This window comes from Lacerta agilis, chromosome Z (assembly GCF_009819535.1).
Source record: "Lacerta agilis isolate rLacAgi1 chromosome Z, rLacAgi1.pri, whole genome shotgun sequence".
NCBI classification, from domain to species: Eukaryota; Metazoa; Chordata; class Lepidosauria; order Squamata; family Lacertidae; genus Lacerta; species Lacerta agilis.
Genome location: NC_046331.1, coordinates 13,899,730 through 13,921,395, shown reverse-complemented (window position 1 = coordinate 13,921,395; position 21,666 = coordinate 13,899,730). Strand labels below are relative to the sequence as shown.

At 44.3% G+C, this 21,666-nt stretch overlaps 1 protein-coding gene across 2 annotated transcripts in view; it reads left to right on the top strand.

The window, feature by feature from the left end:
• ABL1 (ABL proto-oncogene 1, non-receptor tyrosine kinase) overlaps positions 1–21,666 on the top strand; it is a 117,849-nt gene that overhangs the window by 41,552 nt on the left and 54,631 nt on the right. Inside the window, exon 1 of one of the 2 annotated variants that reach the window (XM_033138388.1) lies at positions 10,017–10,411. The exons of the other annotated variant lie outside the window; for it this stretch is intronic. Within the exon in view, the coding sequence (XP_032994279.1) occupies positions 10,327–10,411 (85 nt within the window). The 5' untranslated portion in view covers positions 10,017–10,326. Of the gene's footprint in view, positions 1–10,016; positions 10,412–21,666 lie in introns of those variants that run through there. 2 annotated transcript variants of the gene reach the window in all.

The window sequence follows — 21,666 nt, the reverse complement described above, 5'->3', positions numbered from 1 at the left end:
ATCTCACATTACTGGTCGAGGGAGCTGGCGTACAGCTTCCAGATGATGTGGCCAGCATGACTAAGCCACTTCTGGTGAACCAGAGCAGCACACGGAAATGCCGTTTACCTTCCTGCTGGAGCTGTACCTATTTATCTACTTGCACTTTGACGTGCTTTTGCAGTAATAAACTTAGAGAGAAAACAAAATAAATAAATAAAAATTTTCCAGTAGCACCTTAGAGACCAACTAAGTTTGTTCTTGGTATGAGCTTTCGTGTGCATGCACACTTCTTCAGATACACTGAAACGGAAGTCACCAGACCCTTAAATATAGTGAGGGAGTGGGGAGGGGTATTACTCAGAAGGGTGGTGGGAATGGGTGATCAGCTGATAGGTGTGGAAACCTGTTGACGACTCTTAAACTTAGAGAGGTTACCAGAACAAAGACAACAGAAGTTAAGCTATCCCAGTCCAGATGGGACACAGCTGGGCCACCAGCTGAAACTGATGGAAGGCATTCTGTGCCACTGAGGTCAACTGAGCCTCAAGCGACAGCAAAGGATCCAGAAGGACTCCCAAGCTGTGTATCCACTCCTTCAAGGGGAGTGTAACCCGATCAAGAGCAGGCAACCTCTCATCCATCTGGTCTAGGGAACCAGCCACTAACAGTGCCTCAGTCTTATCTGGATTGAGCTTCAACTTATTGGCTCTCATCCAGTCCATTACTGAGTCCAGTCCAGCACATCCACTGCCTCACTTGCAGATAAAAAAATCCTTCCAGTAGCACCCATTCCCACCACCCTTCTGAATAATACCCCTCCTCACTCTCTCACTATATATAAGGGTCTGGTAACTTATATTTCAGTGTATCTGAAGAAGTGTGCATGCACACGAAAGCTCATACCAAGAACAAACTTAGTTGGTCTCTAAGGTGCTACTGGAAGGATTTGTTTTTTGTGTTTTTTTTTGACTGGCAGACCAACACAGCTACCTACCTGTCACTTGCAGATGTAAAGGAGAAGTAAAGCTATGTGTTATCTGCATATTGCTGACTATGTACTACAGAACTCTGGTTGGCTCCACTCAGTGGTTTCATGTAGATGTTAAACAGCATAGGGGATAAAATTGAACCTACAGTAACCCCCACATTAAAGGCTCCATGTGGCCAAAGAGCACTTCCCAAGCAACATCCTCTGTAAGTAACCAACCAAGTAGGACTGGAACCACTGCAAAATGGTGCCACCCACCCCTAACTTGAATAGCTGCCCCAGAAGGTCGATGGTATCAAAAGCCACTGAGATGATGAAGAGAATTAACAGGGACACATTTCCCGTGCTTCTCTCCTGACAGAGGTCATCATGTAGGCTGACCAAAGCATTTTCTGTGTCCAAACTCTGATTGAAATGGATCAGTCCTCCAAAAGAATCTTGCCCATGAAGGGGAGATTGGCAACAGGCCCCTCTCGCTAGGAGGCACTAATAATCTCCCTGGCCTAGCCAGCTATCATCTCCCTGCTACTTTTTATCAGTCAAGAGGTGCAGGGGTCCAGAGCGCAAGCGGTTGCCTTGAGGATCCAAGCACCTTGGAACCCCCCCTCTCCCCAGTTCTTGTACAGAATCCAAAGAGAATCTGGCAGTAACAGTTGCTGCTGAGCTGACCAACAGGTCGAGACACCATTGAATCATTTCCCCTCTGCCCTCCTCATCCCTTTTTCTTTTTTCATTTTGGTATTGCATATTTTAGATTGTAAGCTACTGGGGCCGGGACTGCCTCCCTCACCTTTTTTTCTGAATGTATGTAAAACATTCTTGGAAGCATTCTGACTGAAGAGCTGAGGCAAAAAAATGCTTTAAATCATCATCATCATCATCATCATCATCATCATGTCCTCATCATAAACTGTTGTGAGCAATTTGCATGGCAATGAACTCTATGAGGTGGCTCTAAATGCCTAAGAATCTGTGGGCACCTGATGTCTTTTAAATGAGTAGTTGCTTAAATCCATGAATCACTTCCCTCATTGATTTCACTGGGCTGGGTGTATGAATGGAATGTTATCTATGGCTTGAGGTTTTTTGTTTTTGTTTTTGTTTTTTAAAAAAACTTCATACCTTAAAAATGTGTTGGTCAATCACGCTTAGCAAAACCCTGCCCCCCCTTCCAACCTCTTTGATGCCTTGGAGTCTTCCATGTGCCTTTATGGGTTCCCTCTTCCACCCTGCCTTTTTGGGGCAGGGGGTGGGGGTGAAGAGGACTGGGAGCGTGTTTAAAATGGAATTACTCAAGTTCCTTTCATAAATCTCCTTTTAAGAAGTCCTGAGGCAGGGTGTTTCACACATGGAATATCCTCATTGGCCAACTTCCAGGTAACAGAGCCTTTTAAATAAAGGATCTGAGGTGAGGCAACAGTGGCAGGAAAGTCTTTGCTTGGGGCTTAGCAGAATAGCAGCCAGGCTTTTATAACTCTGTATTTCCTCCTCTGCATCTTTAAAAAAAATTAAAAATTAAAATGGGAGTTTTATTCCTTCAGTTGGCAACTACATTGGCTTGATGGACCAATCTAGAACAAAATCCAGAGTGAGATACACAAGCCACTCTCTACCGCCTTCCTCAGTCATTTCCCTGACCAGCATATCCCATAGAATCATAGAATTGTAGAGTTGGAAGGGAACCCATGGTCATCTAGCCCAGTTCTCTGTAGTGCAGGAATCACAACTAATGAATTCCTGACAGATGGCCATCCAACCTCTGCTTTTAAACCCCAAACTAGGAGAATGCATCACCTTCCAAGAGTCTTACTGTCAGAAAGTTCAGAATCTTCTTTCTTGTAATTTGAATCCTATGCTCAGGAGCAGAAAACTTCCAGCTTGCCAATATCTTTCTTAAACTGGGGTGCCCAAAACTGGACACAGGACTCCAGGTGGAGTCTGACTAAGGCAGAATGGAAAGAAGGTGGTTGTTGATTTGAACATGAGGCACAAAATGAGCGAGGTTGGATCTGCAGTGAAGATGAGCTCTTAAATGCTGAATCTAAAAATCGCCACAGAGCAAGAGATGGCTTTGTAGCCTCTGAATAAAGTGTAAAATTGAGCCCTGTAATTTCTCTAGGAAGTTGTGATGTGGTGGGAGGCAAGTTTGATTAAAAACAACAACAACACCATGGAACACCGCTTTGTGTGCACTCCTATCACATGACGAAAAATTCTTAGCCCCCAAGTGCATTGGACACTGTGTTTTCTACAGCTATTTTCTGGCTCATCTCCCATGAAACGTGATGAGAGGAGAGAAAGGCTCAGCATTCCAAAGAAGCAATTTTCTTGACAAAAGTCAAAGTTGTTTGTTGTGTTTATCCTGTTTGAGCTTTTGTGGTTCAGTGGAACTTTTTTCACTGTCATTGCCTGGAACTTTTTAGTTTAGAGAGAAGGTGAGTAAGAGGAGATATGATGGAAGTGTATAAAATTTTGCTTGATGTGGAGAGAGTGGATAGAGAAAAGCTATCCCTCTATCCTAACACTAGGACTTGTGGATATCCAATGAAGCTGAATGTTGGAAGATTCAGGGCAAATAATATGAAGTTCTTCTTCATTCAGCACATAAACTGTGGAACTCACTCCCACAGGAGGCAGCAGGGATGACTTTAAAAGAGGATTGGAAGTACAGAGTATCTATGACTACTGGCTGTGATGGCTATACTCTGCCTCCCATGATCAGAGACAGTAATGTTACTGAACTGAGTGCTCTTGCTGTTTGGTCCTGCTTGTGGGCTTCCTACTGGAGTATCTGGTTGGCCACTGTGAGAACAGGATGCTGGACTAGATTGGCTCTTGCCCTGATGGAGCAGCCACACTCTTCTTACATTCTATTTCCACTGTCAGAGACAGTATACTTCTACCGTTGCTCAATCACAATTGGGGAGAGTGTTGCTGTTGCTTTTGGGTCCTGTTTGTGGCCTTCCATAGGTGTCTACTGTGAGAGCTGGATGCTGGACTATGCTGAACTTAACTTGACTGTACATCAGTCTGAGCCCTGGAAACCCTCTACAGTTTTGGCAGGGTGGCTCACTGCAGGGGCAGGGAAAGCTTTTTTTTAGCTTAAGGGCCACATTCCTTTCTGGGAAACCTTGTGAAGGCCACATGCCAGGGGTCAGCAGGATCAGAGGCAAAAGTGAGCAGAGCAGTGAATGCAAATTTTACCTTTCTGTGGCAAGCTAATTTCTACACACTCACATCCTTCTCTGTCCAACAATAGCCAGTGTGGTATAGCAGTTAGAGTGTCAGACTAGGACCTGGGAGAGACCAGGGTTCAAATCCTCACATTCACTCATGAATCTCACTGGGTAACATTGTGCTCAGTCACTGCCTCTTAGGTTTATTGTGAGGGTAGAAGGGGGAGAGGTAAACCATGTATGCTGTCACCTCGAGCCCCTTGGAGGAAAGACAGGATAGAAATTTAATTAAAATAAAATAAAATAAAATAAAATAAATCCAAGCAACCAAAACACTCTGGGTGCAAAGCAGGGAGGCCTGGGTGCAAAGCAAGGAGGGGCCACAGACCCAAAGATCCCCATCCCTGACTTAATGCCACAGTCCTTAAGGCTCCCCTCCCCTTTTAACACAATGAGTCTTGTGGCACCTTTAAAGACTAAAACATTTGTTATCTCATAAACTTTTCATGTGCTGAAGTTCATCAGAAGCAAAGCTGCAGCTCTTAAAACAAATATATATATATATGTATATATATTGCAAACCCCACCCCCGATTTTCAAGTAGGCTTCAGAAGAGAGAAGCAAAGCACCTTCTAGGGTATGTAAGAATGTGAATATTTTCTCAGCTGTTTGCAACTCAAGACAGAAAGAGAGGCAGGCACTGAGAGAGAGGAGTCCTGTGGAGACCGGAGGAACCTGCCAGGGTTAGGCTGAGCTCAGCAGGAAGTGGGATCTGTGGAAGACAGGAGGGCCTTGACACCATTTCTGTTGGCAAATCCATGGTGCCTGATGGCCATGTTCCACCTGCACTGTTAGAGACAGTGATACTTCTGAATGCCAGTTCCTGGGATTCACTGATGGGGAGGGTGTTGCTTTTGCACTCATGCCCTGCTTGTGGGCTTCCCATTGAGGCATCTGGTTTGCCACTGTGAGGAGAGGATGCTGGACTAGATGTGTCTTTGCTCTGATCCCACAGGGCTGTTACGTTCTACCTCCACTGTCAGAGGCAGCTTGCCTCTGAATACCAGTTTTTGGGAATCACAAGTGTTGTGTTCAGATCCTGCTTCCAGGCTTTCCATTGGGGTATTTGGTTGGCCTGTTGTCTTTGTCCATGGAGTTTTCTTGGCAGGGATACTGGAGTGGCTTGCCAGTTCCTTCTCCAGGTGGATCACATTTAGTCTAAACTCTCCTCTATGACCTGTCCATCTTGGGTGGCCCTGCATGGCATAGCTCATAGCTTCCCTGAGTTATTCAAGCCCCTTCGCCACGACAAGGCAGTGATCCAAAGGAGCAAGTAATGCTTATTTTGTTCTGCCTCCCTTGTTGGGGGCCAGCAATGCATTGGAATACCAGCTGAAGGAATCGAAAGTGGGGAGAGTGTTTGCTGTTGTGCACTTATGTCTGTCCACCTTTTAAGCTTCCCATTGGGGCATGTGGTTGGCTCCCTTTAGCCTGATCTAGCAAGGCGCTTATGTTCTTACACCCACTCCACTTCAGGCCTGGGGCCTTCGCTTGCATCCTGATGTCATCCAAGCTTTTGTTTTTCAAGATGTGCTTGGATCAAGCAAAACTGCTCTGCTGGATCCGTTTCCGGCTGAATGTTTGTTTGGATAACCTTTTGGGATGAAAAGGGGCTCCTCATTAAATGTGGGTTTGGGAAGGGTGCTATTATTCCCTAATAATTCTTGCAACTGCTGTTTTTGGAAGCTGGGGGAGGGGGACATGGAGATCAGGGGATGTTTCATTGTACACTCTTCAGTCGAAATGCATCTGAAAAGATCTGAGCTGGCAAGTTGTGTGTGTGTTTGGGGGCAGGTTTCTTTCAACTGCCCTCAAGACAACTCTGGAGAAATAATGGCTTATTCCTTGTTTAAGCCGCATCCCTGCTGTGTCTAACACTTTGTGCAAAAGTTCAGGCATATATTTTCTATTCCTTTTCTTCTTCTTCCACTTCTTCTCCCTCCTCAGATGTAATTTGATCACTCAGGCTTGGTCCTCTTAACTCTGGAAGAAGGCTTTTATTAACTGTTTCCTCCCCGCTTGGAGGAGTGAGTTTGTGAAGTGTGCTGCTGTCTGTAACAGGGTATGTCAAGGAAAAGTGCAACCCAAATGATCAAGTGGATGGAGCGACTCCTCTGCAAGGAAAATTTGTAGTGTTTGTGGCTTTTTGGTCTACAAAAAAAGACGACTAAGAGATTACATGACAGAAGTTTATAAAATTATGCCTGGCATGGAGAAAGTGGATAGAGAAAAGTTTCTCTCTCTTAACACCAGAACTTGTGGGCATTCAATGAAGCTGAGCACTGGAATATTCAGGTCAGATAAAATAAAGGACTTATTCATGCAGCATATTGTTAAACTTTGGAACTCTCTCCCAGAGGAGGCAGTCATAGCCACAAACTTGAATGACACTAAAAGAGTATTAGAAAAATTCATGGAATAGAGGACTATCAGCGGCTACTAGTCATGATGGCTACTCTCTGCCTCCATAGTTGAAGCAGCAATGCTTCTGAATACCAGTTGCTGGAAACCACAGGAAGGGGAGAATGCTGCATTCAGGTTCTGCTTGCAGGTTGCCTTTAAATGGGCATCTGGTTGTCTGCTGTGAGACGAGGATGCTGGACTAGAAGGGCAATTGGCCTGATTCAGCACTAACCTGCAGCCCTTCTCAGCTGAGGCTTACCCCTAGTGGCTATGACACAAGTTAGGAATAGACTAGTTGGCAGAAGTGGGATCACATGCCCAACATCTCTGTATGTCTGAGTCTGTTGTGAAAACAGAGAATCTGAAGCAACCCTGGATTCAGCATGCAAGTAGCAGATGGAAATGTCTATGCTCTCGAAAAGGAAATCTGGAATATCAAAGAGACCCACCCATCCTAGATTTTTTGGTTTTGCAAGTAGTGGAAACCAAATTTTCCCTCCTGGTTTTATCACTCTAATTTGGGCTTGAGGGGCAGTAGCTGTGACGCTCTTTAAGAAGGAGAAGCTGGCATCAAAGCACAAAACTGCTCAGATTTCCTGCTCATCCTCCTTTCTTCGGCATGGAGTGTGTTAACTTTGTTGTCCCTCTCTTGAGCGTTAATAGGGGCAGTCTTAGTAATCCCATTTAGTAATTCCACTGGAATTCTTATGGAATTCTGCATTCCTGCAGCTGTAGCAGTAGACAGACCTCATGCTATGGAAAGCAGGAGGGGTCAGAATTGCTCAGTTTCAGGATATGCTCTTGTGATACTCCCTGCAACGTGACCGCTGCAATTTCACAGAACTGCTGTCCCCAACTTGGGAGTGTCAGGATTGCCCCATGCTCTGTGTTACATAATATTCAGTTTTGTTTTGTTTTTTGGTAGTTTAACCTCTCCCCACTGTTGACAAAGCATTATTTGAAAAATGTTATGATATACCATATAGGTTTTTGGACCAGTGCTGTGGGGTCCACTCTCTCTGGTCACCTTCCCCACCCAGATTAACCCACCTGCTCAGACAGACAGAAAGGGAGAAAGTGTGCTCACTCTCTTTTACATAGTAACAGACACATACTTAGCTTTTCTAAGAGATCTGGGTGAAAACTGGATCCAGAAGAATGAACAGTTAGTATGTCATACTAGAGACCAGGGATTGAATCCTCACTCAAATCATTTATTTAATCAATTTATTTAATCAATATATTGGGTTACTGCTTTTGGTTTGATTTTATATGTTGTGGTCTTGTTGTGAACCGCCCTGAGACCTCCGGGTATAGGGCGGTGTATAAGTTGAATGATTGAATGAGTAATAAAGCTCACTGAGTGACCTTGGGTCACAGCCATTGCCTCTCAGCCTATAACATACCTCACAGGGGTGGAATGGGGATTAAATGAGATGGGGGAGAACTATGTACACCACCTTGAGATCCTTGGAGAAAAAGGTGGGCTATAGATTCAATCAGTCAATCAATCAGTCATCAGTCAAAGAAGCCCTGAGAAGCACATTGAGTTGGAAGAGGGAGATGGAAGGAGCATCACTCCTCCAATTTCCTCCTTCAGCTCTATGCGCTTTTCATAGGAGAAAAGTGGCAACTGCTCTCTCGATCTCATGACCAAGGGAGGCAGTGAGTAGGGTGGGGCTCAGAGACACTGAGGGCACCTGGGGAAAGATCTCAAGGATGCCACTGTGCCCATGGGTGCCATTTTGAAGATAGGCCAGGCACAAGGTGACATATAAGGGCCTTTTGGGGGGCTGTTTGTCAGCCTCCATGAGAAGCACTGGTGGCTACCAGTTTGTGGCTGGATCATGACTATTATTATTATTGAATTTACGTATATACCACCCTATCAGGGCGGTTTACAGAATAAAATCTATCCAGTAGTAGAGTAGCAAGTGGATGAGTACCACACTAAATATGTATAGCAAGGATAAAGCTCATGGATAACAGAGACGGGTTAATGAGAAAGATTCATTTATTTCATAAAAGAAAGGACTTCACACAGTGCACTCACTCCCAAAGGAGGCAGTGATGCCCACCACCTTTGACAGCTTCAGAAGAGGGTTGGGCAAATTTGTGGAGGAGGATAAGGCCATCAATGGCTACTAGCCATGCTGGCTATGCCTCTGCAGTTGGAGGTGGTAATAAATCTGAATATCAGTTGCTGGAAACTGCAGGAGGGGCAGAGTGCTGTTGTACTCAGGTCCTGCTTGAGGGCTTCTTATAGGGGCACCTGGTTGGCCACTGTTAGCACAGGAGGCTGGACTAGAGGGGCCATTGGCTTGATTCTATAGGACTGGTCTTGCGTTCCTAATATGGACTCCTTTCTTTCAGCATAGTTTTTTTTTTTTGGGGGGGGGAAGCTGATGAATCTCCTGGCTTCCATTAGGATTAGCTTCTATATTTTCACTATATTCTCACTTTTCTTGTCTTTAAGTTCTGTTTTACCATCTCCAGAAAAAAATCTGAGAACTTCTCTCTCATGCTGCTGTGAAGCTAGAAAACAACGGATAGTTGTCTAAACATGTATACCCACTACCCACCCCTAAGAATTTCTAAAGGGCTGAGGCCACCACCTGTAGAGTCTCAGCTGACCGTTTTCTAGTGAAGAGTGGGGGAGAATTTCAGTTTTGTTAGCCTTTCAATAAGAAGCTGACCAGTTCATGCTTGTTGAACCAATGCAAGAACTAGAGCACAATGATCTTTCAGAATTCACACTCCTCTGAATTTTGCAACCATGTTCTCCATGCAAGCAATAAGTATTAATAAAGAGCCAGTGTGGTATAGTGGTTAGTGTCAGATCTGGGAGAGACCAGAGTTCAAACTGGGATCTGGGAGAGACCAGAGTTCAAATCCCCACTTGGTAACCTTGGGCTAGTCACTGCCTCTCAGCCTCACCTACCTCATAGGGTTGATGTGGGGATTAAATGAGGAGATATAGAACCTTGAGCTCCTTGAGGGGGAAAAGGTGAAATACAAATGCAATAAATAAGTAATAACAAACAAAAATGCACAAATTAGAAAAAAGGTGTATACATTAATGAAGATAATATACAAAAATGCATTAACTAGGGAGAATTGCTTTGCAAAAATGTGTCTGGTATTGGTCAAAACTGCATACAAAAATGAGTACGTTAGGAGATACTGACCCTAAAACACTGATGAATTTTCACAATCTCAGATCACTGCAGAAGTGTGGAGAACTGGATTTAGGATTTGGAAAGTGAGAAACTCGAAAGAAACCGAAATTGTTAGTTTCATCCCTCCCCTCCTTTCCTTGGAAAGCGAAGCCATGAGGGGTTAACATGGGATGGGCGTTCCTTTCCTGATGTCACAAAGTCAGACAACCAAAGCCTGAAGGGGGCCCTTTGTTGGCAGTTCAATGTATGCAGCCTCTGCTTGAGTTGGATGTAGGACGGAGCTGGAAAGTGGGATGGCAAAATTTGGGAGCTCTTATTTGGAGTAATTCATCATAATAGAAAATCAAAGAATCTTCAAAAATGGATGATCCACTGCTTTGACTTCTTCAGCTAACAGTTTTTTTAAATGAAGGCTGGATTTGTAGCCTTTTTGTGTGTGTATGTACCGGAGGGAACTTTTGTGTGAAGTTTTCAAGAGAAGAGGAGGAGGAGGGGAGGAGACAGCAAGCCTACAAAACCAAGGTCCTTGCTCTAACCAATGAAAATGTTGGAGATCTGCCTGAAATTAGTGGGTTGCAAGTCGAAAAAGGGTCTCTCTTCATCATCCAGCTGCTACTTGGAAGGTGAGTTCAGAGCTACAGGGTCATTTGGGGGAGGGGGGGAGAAGAGGGAGTAGTTAATCTGTCAGGTGGGCTCCACGAAAGCAGAATTCTTAACTCCAGACTCACTTTGCCTAAGCCTCTGTTCAATTGTACTTGTGCTTTTCCAGAGAGGAGCCAGCTGCATTGATAGGGGACTGGGCTGGAGGACTTTAGAGGGCCCTTCCCCAGAGTTAGCCTCCGCTTGATGGTTTTAGTCCTTGCATGAGGGGTAGGGGGAGCTGTTGGGGGGTGGGGTTGGCGGCATCAAAGAAGAAGCTTATTCTTTAAGCAGTTTCTGTGTAACTTTCAAACCAGGTGATTTTTATTAACCACAATGTACAGAAAGTGTGTCGGATTCTCTTCCATTTATGGTTGGAAACTGATGAGCGCTCACTGACAATCTGCTAACAAAACCACGTATCTGTGCCTTGGGCTTCTTTCTTGCCGGGAGCAGCCCAAGAGATTGCTTTTCAGAGGAGAGGATGAAGCCATCTGGGCCTTTGAAGAAGAATTTTAAGTGAGACCCATTCTTGAAGAGAGATTTGCATCAATTGATCCAGAAAGGTTATATGTACGTGTGTCTTAGGGGTTGTGTAGTGCTGCTAGTTTATTTTTTAATTCTTCCTTTTTGACACAGATATTTTATTTGCGTCGTTTAAAATTCACTTCTGTTGGCCTCATACATTTTTTAACTTCACATACATTCTTTGGAACATGTACAGTGACCTTAACATCAGCACAAGACCTTAAAAAAAGCTTTGCACAAGATCTAGAAGTGAAAAACAACCTTTAAAAAAAAATCCATACCAATAGTGTGAGGAATTGGTAATATAGCTATACTCTTCATTTGGAATATTAGAGCTCAGGATTCAGTTTTCAACTTTGTCACCAATTGTTCATTTGGACTTGGTCAAGTTCCTTAACCTTTTGTTCCAATTCCCCCAGGGATCAATGGCATGTTTTTCCCCACCCAGATTTTTTATTCTTTCGTTTCTGGCATTGTTTGGACTGTTCAGGCAGACCATGGCTTTCTTTTCTTTTCTTCTAGGGCTTTGGACAGTGGGTTGGCTAAGGCTTTTGGATGTGGCTCATATACAAACATCATGCATGCCAGGAGCCTCCTCTTGTTCATCAGTTTAGCAAGCGGAAATGAGTCCCCGTGACTTCCTTGAGCCAGTCAGCACTATCTGTTTCTTGAGCGTTGGAAGGTTGGCCAGTGAATTCTCCACAAAAATAGTTCTGAAAAGTGGATCATAAAAGCACATCTTAATAAGTACCTTTAGGGCAGGAATTGTGGCCTGCTTGCAATCATTTGTTATATCTGGGGTTCCAGCAGTTATTGAGTTTGATTCTCAACACCGAGCAAAAGCAAAGCCCCCCCCCCCTCAAATTTTCCATCTTCTCAGTCAATTCTGCTTTTTTTTTAAAATAGAAAAAAATGCCATCTTATTGTTAACAGTTGTCTGCACTTATCGTAAGTTCTATTTGGTGTAGATGCCTTGAAATGAATGAACCCAAGTTAGCCATGCCCATTAATCTCAACGGGTCTACTCTGAGCAAGGCGAACATTGGTGGGGAACGGGGACACAAAGAATCAGGGCTGGGAGAAAAATAAACACATTTGTAATGTGAAAAATTTATAGGAGCATTCATTAAAAATAATTATCAGGGCTGGCTCTATGGAACATTAAGGTGAAGGGGGTGGGAGGAAGGAATACCGGACACCTAGAAATGTAGATCTATCTCCTAAGAATCTGGACCCTATGCTAGAGAACACTGTGTTGTCCCATAGACAGCTATCTAGGTTGGGAAAGGGATGAAGGGTCCTGGGTCAAGATCCCTTCAACAGCTCCACAGATGATGATGATGATGATGATGATGATTTCAATTTATATACAACCCTTTATCCAAAGATCCCAGGGTAATCACCATCATAACAGTCCTCTCCCCCACATTTTTACATGCCATAGATTATTTAATAGCCACAGGCCTGGGTAAATAGGAATATTTTTGCCTGGTGCCTGAAGACATGTTATGATGGCGCCTGGTGAACCTCTCTGGGGAGAGCATTCCATAGTCAGGGAGTCACCACAGAAAAGGCCTGTTCTTTGTTGCCACCCTCCGAACCTCTCTGGGAGGGGGAAAATAGAGAACGGCCTCAGATGACAAGTTCAGGGTCCAGGTTGATTTGTATGAGGAGGGGCGGTCCATAAGGTATTGAGGTGCTTAGGTGTGTAAGGCTTTAGAGGTCAACATCAGCACTTTGAATTGGTCCTGGAAACTAATCAGCAGCCAGTGCAGTTGTACCATAATTGGCACACACCGTACTCTTAAGCTTCTGTTAGAGTTCTTCAGGCTGTTAGAACCCAACAGATGCCTGCCATTATTTTTCGACCATTTCTTGTCTAGACTACTGCAATTCTCTCTGTGTAGGACTGTTCTTGAAGACTGTCCACAAACTTTGGCTGGGGCAAAATGAAGCTGCTAGAATAGTCATGCCGGTGGTGAAGACCTTCCAGTCTCTGTGACTAATGAGTGCTACCTGGCTGTTCTGGCTAGGCCAAGAAAATGCCACCTATTCTACATCTGAAGTGGAGTGTGGGGCAGAGAGAGACATGGCTGGCCGAAAGGGGCGTTGCAGTTATCATTGATTGGAAGCACGTGAAAATCTATGTGCACCAACAATCAGCTGATCAATTTAGCTTGCAAAGCAGTTTGAACATTGTTACTTGCAACTGTTTTGCATTAGTTATATTGGTTGCCAGTTTGTTTCCAGGCTGAGTTTAAAGTCCTGTACAGTCGTACCTCGTGTTGCGTTTGCTGCGGGTTGCGAACGCAGCAACCGGGTTTCGCCGCGCGCACACGCGCAGAAGCATTCTGTGCAGGTCGCGCATGCGCAGAAGTGTGATATCGCCACTTGGGTTGTGGACTTTTCGGGGTGCAAATGGCACCCCGGAACAGATCGTGTCCACAACCCGAGGTACCACTTATCTGCTTTCCATGCAAAATGTTCCTGGTTCAACCCCCAGCAGCCTCTCCAGGTAGGGCTGGGAGTGCCACCTGCCTAATACCCCGGAGAGCCATTGCCAGTCAATGTAGACAATACTGAGGTAGATGGACCAGTCATCCAAGTCTATATAAAGAAACTTTCAATGTTTAAATGCATAATCAAAAAGGGGACACAGACTTACATAAAATGCAAATTTAGAAATAATGAGTGAAGCAGGGGTGACCAAACACTCCAGATGTTGTTGGACTCCCATAAGCCACAGCCAGCATTGCCAATAGTCAGGAAAGATGGGAGTTGTAGCTGAGCAACATCTGAAAGGCCAAAGGTTAGCTCCCTTTGCTTTATAAAGAAATACAGAACATTTTCTCACTTCATATCTGTAAGTGTATGTACAGTATATAGAAAAAGATAGCTGGATAGATCCTGCTCTATTGTACCATAGCTGTGTGCCTGTTCAGCCTGCTGTCCTGGTGCTAACTGCAGATGAGCAAGGCCAGGGCCTCCTCTGCTGTCCCAGACTTTCCTATAAGATGTAAGGTGGTGGGCACCAATAGAATGGCTATAAAAGAGGATAAGACAAATTCATGGAGTAGTAAGGCCATCAATGGCTATGTTCTCCCTCCACTGGCAAAGGCAATCTGCCTCTGAATACCAGTTGTTGGGAGTCACAAGTGGCAAGAGTTGCTGTCAGGCTCAGGTCCTGCTTGTGGGCTTCCCACTGGGGCATCTGGTTGCCCACCATGTGAACAGACTGCTGGACTTGATGGTCCATTCCAGCAGAGCTCCCTATGTGCAGGCCTACTGTGATACCAGAACCTCCATGCCTAGAGGCAGTCTCTCTCTGTATACCAGTTGCTAGGAATCACAACTGGGGAGAGTGGAGCTGCAGTCAGGTCCTACTTTGTGGGCTTCCCATTGGGGCATTTGTTTGGCCACTGGGACCAGAATGCTTTACTGTATGGGTCCCCTTTGGCCTGATCCAGCAGCCAACCTCCTATTATGTTATGGCCAGATAGCCATTTAAATTGAGGACTTCTCTCTGTAAAGGAAAGCACATGGTCCCCTCCTCCCATGGTGTAGGTCTCTCAAGAGAGTTTCAGGCAGAGGTTCCCAAACTGAGGCTTGAAGGTTTCACCATTTATAAGGGTCTGGTGACTTCTGTTTCAGTGTATCTGAAGAAGTGTGCATGCACACGAAAGCTCATACCAAGAACAAACTCAGTTGGTCTCTAAGGTGCTACTGGAAGGAATTTTTTTATTTTTTATTTTGTCTTGTTTCAAGACTTCAACTTCCTCCAGTGGCAGGGCTCTTTATTGCCCTCCTTTGATCCAGCCACTGTCTGCATGGAGATAATTAAGCATTACAGAAACACCAGTAGAAAACATTACTCCAATTGTTATTGTTCAAATTACAAGAAAGTAGTTTCTGATTAATCCATAGGAAGAACTTTCTGATAGTAAGAGCTGTTCAGCAGTGGAACGGACTCCTTTGGAAGGTGGTGGACTCTCTCCTTCCTTCCTTGGAAGTTTTTAAGCAGAGGTTGGATGGTCATCTGTCAGGAATTCTTTGGCTGTGGTTCCTCCATTGCAGGGGGTTGGACTAAATGACTTTTGGGGTTCCTTCCAACTCTACAATTGTATGATTCTATTCCATACCTGGATATGAAAGACACTGCAAACTCCCAAGCCTTGTCTGACTGTTCAGAAGACAGAATAAAGAAGTGGAAGGTGTGATGAATTGCTAAACTACAAACTGTATATACTGATCAAAGCCTTGTAGTTTATTTGAGTTATCTGACACTGCCATTCAGCAATCAAGTGGAATTTTTCACAGCATAGTGACCATGTGACTGTGTCTCTTGCTTTGCCTTTATTGGGAGAGTGTGGGTAGAAAACCTCTGATTTTTGCACTGGGAGAACCTTGGTTCAAAGGTTAAGAGTTGCATTGGTTGGGAAACTGCCCTCCTAGAAAAACCAACCAACTAACTGAAACTATCACAGGGACAAATAAAGGAGGGGGCCTTCACCCCATCACATGCACACGCCAACAAGACTATGACCCCACCACCACCCCCCACATACAAATCAACATGGTTACCTTAACCCAGCAACACAACACCCCCAATCAAAACACACTGCAGTCAGTCAACAACAACCAACCATGCCCTGGGCTCTCTGATCTCTCCTCTGCCAGCGAAAATAAGACACCTATCCACACAACACTTGCAAAAACAAACAAACAAACAAAAAACACCACTTATGGTACTTTGTAAAGGGGGATGCATATCGGCTATAAAAAATGAACATCTTGCCAAAATTCCTCTTCTTGTTTCAAACTATCCCAATCATTGGAAAGGCAAGCTGCATTATAGATTGGCAAAAGGAAATCTCTTAAGTTATTTGGCAGGGACGTAGACCAAGGATAAAGCAGACCCTATTAATTGATGTTAAAGAGGGGGGGGGGATTTGGCCTACCTGATTTAAAGTTATATTATGAGGCTGTCTGTTTTTTTGGATAAGAGATTGGTGCCAACTGAAGAATACAGATGTATTGGATCTGGAGGACCATGACAATTGTTTCAGTTGGCATGCTTATCTAAATTACGATAAATCTAAAGTGCATAAAAGTTTTACCAGTCATATTGTAAGAAATGCGCTGTTCAATGTTTGGACAAAATATAAAGCTTTGATGGAACCCAAAACTCCATGCTGGATCTCTCCCCTAGAGGCCAAGGCAGTTAAAAAGAAAAAATGAAAGGAAATTGGCTGACATATAACATGTTATTAACTGAGGAAGGCAATCAAATCTCAAGTATGAAGAAATAAAAGATCAATTATCAGGATGGCTAGAGTATCATCAACTTTTTGAGACATTCAGACAGGACCAAAAAAAAGGATTTGCCAATGAGCCCTCTAAATTTGAATTAGTGCTGTTAAATAATGACACCAAGATTATCACAAGGAGGTACCGACTCCTCCTTGACTAGGAAGTCAAGGAGGAGGAGGTGAAGGTGGTCATGATTAGATGGGCGCAGGATATCGGGCATCCCATTATGATGAGAGAATGAGAATCACTCTGGAAAATTAACAGGAACATTACTGCATGGTAGTTTGTAAAGGATGAAAGTTTTTTTTTTTTAATAACATTTTTATGAATTCTTCAAAAACATTCTAAGGCATTTATCACCATATACAATTTTTTTTAACATCCAAAGTTTCTTACTGACTTCCCACCCCATCTTCTTCATAAAGAATGAAAGTTTGCTGTCCCTCTCACCCTGCTTCTATTTTCTCCCCCCCCTCTCCTCACTTCTCTTTCTCCCTCAGCCCCACATTGCCTGCAACAAAAAGGTCTCAAATTGACTGTAATTGGCTTGTATGAAAATACTCTATGACTTGAAAACAGAGACACTGGATGTATTTTTGTTACTCATGGAAATTTTTTAAATAAAATTTGATATTTAAAAAAGATTTGCATTGGTTGCCCCATCCACTTTTTGCCTCTGATCCTATGCCTCACTGGTGCCATGCAGCCCCTGGAAGGTTGTCCAAGAGGGCATGTGGTCCTTGGGGTGGAAAAGGGCTGAAAAAACAGTGATGGAAATAGTGTAGGGCAAGAGCATCCTGGGAAATATGAAAGACACATCCCCCCCACACGCACGCACGCACACACACACACACACACACACACTTTGAGATCTGTCACTGATGCTGTGCTCAGGATACCATCATTTTGTGACACATGATTAGGTTTCGCCAGGAACTGAGCTTCTTCAATTTTGTACTGACGTTGTGAAATGTTCCCTCTTGGGAGACTTGCTCATCCCCTTTCAGAGACTGACAAAAACATTCTTTATTATGCCTAGACCCATTGATCCTGCTACTGCTGTTTGCTCTGCTCTTTTAAAAGTTTTATTGGGTTTCAACTGGGCTAAATATTGTATTTTAATCATCGTGGCAGTATATTAGATGTTTTGTGTCATAAACAGCTTTGATACAGTTCCACACTGGCAGAGCATCTGATTGGCATGCAGAACGTCCAGGTTCCATTCCCAACAGCATCTCTATGTAGAGCTGGGAAAAGACAATCCCTGAAACTCTGGACAGCCACTGCCAGTCAGTGTTGACAGTATGGAGCCAGATGGACCAAAAGTCTGATTTGATATGAAGCAGCTTCCTGTATTCTTATTTGATTCAGCTCTTTCTTATTTTTTAGGGGGAGGGCCATAGCTGAATGGTAAAAATGCCTATTTTGCATGTAGAAGGTCTCAACTTCAATTTCTGGCATCCCCAGTGGGGCTGGAATAAAACTCCCAGCCCCAAACCCTGGAGAGCTGCTTCTGCCAGTCAGTGTAGACAATGGTGAGCTAGCTGGACCAAGGCATCTTCCTACATCCCTAGTGGGTAAATAGTTTTGTGAGTTGTGGTGGATTTTTGTTTTTGTTTTAAGCCATCGTTGCTAGCTCAAGCAATATTGCTCCCTAACACAGTGGTTTCCAAAGTGGGATTTCCTTGGGGGGCATTGAGAGTCAAGGGGGAGGCAGGGGGTGCTGGAGGTGTAAATGAGTATCAGACTTTGAAAAGCTAGTGTCACTGGATCAAGTTTCGTTGAATTAATCAAACTGAGTAGTTTGAATTGGATTATTATTTTTTACCAAATGTGCAATTGTTACTGTTTTAATTTTGTTGTGTTGGTATTTTCCATAGTGGCTTGTGCAAACTCTTTTTCTGAACAATGCTTTTTCTAGGGTAGGGTAGTGGGCACTGGGGATGAGTTTATGGAACCATGGGGGTAGTGGCCTGAAAATTTGGGGAACTACTGTGTTTGTGGTGCTTAATCAAAACACCCCCTTATGGCTTCTACAAGGGTTGTCTCTCCGCCCCCTGCCTCCTGCTTGATTCCACCTGGTAAATATTATCTTAAGAGGTTTGAAGGACCAAATGGTTGACAGCTGCAGCTCCCACCCTTTCTAGCTCTCCTCTTCCTTCCCAGTTTGGATACTTCTTCACACCCCCTTTTTGCATTGTGAAAAGGAGTAGATCAGATGTGTGTGTGTGTGTGCTGTCTGTTCTTGCTGCAGATGTGGTCTCAACAAACGAACTGCATCCATATGTCTCGAAGAGAGGATAAAATTAACCTCCTCTCACTGTATTTTTATTTTAAGACACAAGTTACTTTTAAAGCAGAGAATTTTTTTTCCATCAAAGCAAAAGTTAATTCTTGTAAAAACTTAGCTCAAATGGAGCAGAGAAGGTATGGTTGTTGGGGAACCCTCCCCAATTCAGTGTGCGCTGGTTAACTCCCCCCCCCCCCCAAAACACATTTGTAACCGGAGAAGTGATTTCTTTCACTGCCAGCCATTAGATTCTGTAGACATTCCTGTATGGTGAAAGTATCTTGTTACAGTAACCCCAGAGTGGCCTAGTGCAGATTTGACGTTTGCTGTGGTTCTTAGAAAATGCTGGGCTCTTTCTCTACTTGATTTGCAAGGATATGTGTTTGAGCCAGATTCCAATTTCCATAATTGGGAGAACTGAAGCATTATCTACACCGATCCACCCAAATTCAGTTCTGATCAAAATACAACAGATTAAATCCAGTACCAGCAAAGCATACAGTTTAGTTTGCGCTGTTGAAACCCTTAATGCAGAAAGGTTGCAGCATTTTGGAATATTTAAGTCACACCCAAACTATACATTTAAAGTGATGTAAACAAAACCTGCTCCTTTTCCCTTATGGGGTACCCAAGAGCCCATATAGAGTCCTTAAGTGGGTTCCCTATCAGCAGAAGAAAATAACAGAGGCCAACCAGAGAATATTGAGAAGCAAAGTGGCTAGTAAGCCTGATCTTTATTGAACTGTTGCAACAGGGTCCTCACACTACATGCAAGAGGGAGGAGCAACCCAGAACAATGGTGTGCAAGCCCTTATATAGACTTTTTGAAATTACCACCCTGCGCTGCTCTGGTTCGCCAGAAGCGGCTTAGTCATGCTGGCCTCATGACCTGGAAGCTGTACGCCGGCTCCGTCGGCCAGTAAAGCAAGATGAGCACCTCAACCCCAGAGTTGTCTGCAACTGGACCTAACGGTCAGGGGTACCATTACCTTTACCTTTAAGCTTAAGGTCACCCCCTAATATATCATACACACATCACAAAAGGGGCGGTCTACAGCAGAATCCTAAGGCCAGGACACCTGATAATGGTCACTGATTGCATCACCTGGACAGTCTGGCTACTCTTTTGTGATGGTTAATACTTTAGTTCCTGAATCCAGGTCACAGGCTTACCCTATTCATACCCAAATGTGCCCTTAAGGCAGGATTTTGTGAGCACAGAGACAATGGGGAGGCTTTTCCTATTTCCATCCAAACTGCAGAGGAATATTTGAGGTGACTGAAAGAGTCAAAATGGCTTTAGGACTGTTTTCCTACACTGTTTCAGACATGTATGTATGTATGTATGTATGTACTGTATGTATGTATGTATGTCTTTATGTCTTTGCCTGGTACATTTATGAACATTTATTTTGTATCTTAGACCATATAATTCTTATAACAAAAGCATTCTAGTTCCATGTTAACAGAAAGAGCTTCCACTCTAGGAATCCCGGGAACTGTAGTTTGTGAAGAATGCTGACCTCACAGACTTACAGGTTCCAGCAACCTTAACAAACATTTACCTAGATTCTCCATAGCTGTTAAAGTGCTTTAGGAATGCTTTAAATGCAGGGTATGGAGGTGATCTAAGTTTAGAGAAAATCCAAGTAAGAGGTGACATGATAGAAGTTTATAAAATTATGCATGGTGTGTAGAAAGTGGATAGAAAAACGTTTTTCCTCCTCTGTGGTAACACTTGAACTTGGGGACATCCAGTGAAACTTAATGTTGGAAAATTCAGGACAGATAAAAGAAAATACCGGTACTTCTCCATGCAGCACATAGTTAGACTGTGGAACTTGTTCCTACAGGAGGCAGTGATAGCCACCAACTTGGATGGCTTTAAAATAGGATTGGACAGATTCGTGGTCAAGAAGATGGCTACTAGCTGTGATTTCTATGCTCTGCCTCCACAGTTGGAGAGAATCATGCTTCTGAATACCAGATTGTCTGGAAGCAGGAGGGGACAGGGCTCTTCTACTCAGATCCTGTTCTGGGGCTTCCCATTGGCTCATCTAGTTGGGCACTGTGAGAAGAGGGTGGTGGACTAGGTGGGCCATTGGCCTGATCCAGCAGGGCTCTTCTTAAGTTCTTATTGTCAGATCTGAAACTTCATAGAGCTTCATTGGAGTGTTTGAGAATTGCTTTTTTTTTTTTAATAAGATTTTATTATTTTCTATTATAACAAAAGAAAAATTGCTGTAAATAGTTACCATTGCTTTTAGTTTGTGTGCTGTCTTTCTATGTAGATGTATCCCAAAACTGCTCACAGCTCAAGACTTCAGCACCAAAAGTAGTGCCACCCACTTACAACTCAGACAGCCACTCCAGAAGAGTCCTATGGTTGATGGTATTGAAAGCTGCTGAGAGGTTGAGGAGAATTAACAGGGACACATCTCTTCTGTTTCTCTCCTGACAGAGGTATCATACAGGGTGACCACAGCAGTTTCTGTGCTAAGCCCTGGTTGAAATGGATCTAGAAAATCAGTTTCCTCCAAGAGTGCCTAGATCTGGGTTGTGACCACTCACTCAGGAACCTTGTCCAAGAAGGAGAGATTAGTAACTGGCCAGTAGTTTTTCCAAATCCATGGAGGATTTTTTGAGGAGCGGTTTTACCACTGCCTCCTTCAAGCAAAGAGGGACCACCCCCACTCGCAAGGAGCCATTAATCACCTCCCTGGCACAGCCAACTGCTTCCTCCCTGCTTGTTTTTATCAACCAAGTGGGAGCAAGCAGTGGCGTAGGGAACCGCTTTGCCGCCCGGAGCGGCAAACGCGGGGGCAACCCCCCAGGGGCGGGGCACTGCATTCAGGGGTGGAGTGTGTATGTGTGGACATGCACACTCCACCCAAGATGCCGGGCGCGAGCGGCTGGCACCCTTTCCGTGCGGCGGCGGCGGCACCTTTTAAGGCTGCAGTGTGCGAGCAGCAGCACAGACAGGTGTCTGTGCTGCTGCTCACACGCTGCAGCCTTAAAAGTCGCCGCCGCTGCACGGAAGGGGTTGTGGGCGGTGGCTTGGGAGTGAGGGGTGGCGCCGAGTGTCACCCTCCCCCCAGGCTGGCACCCGGG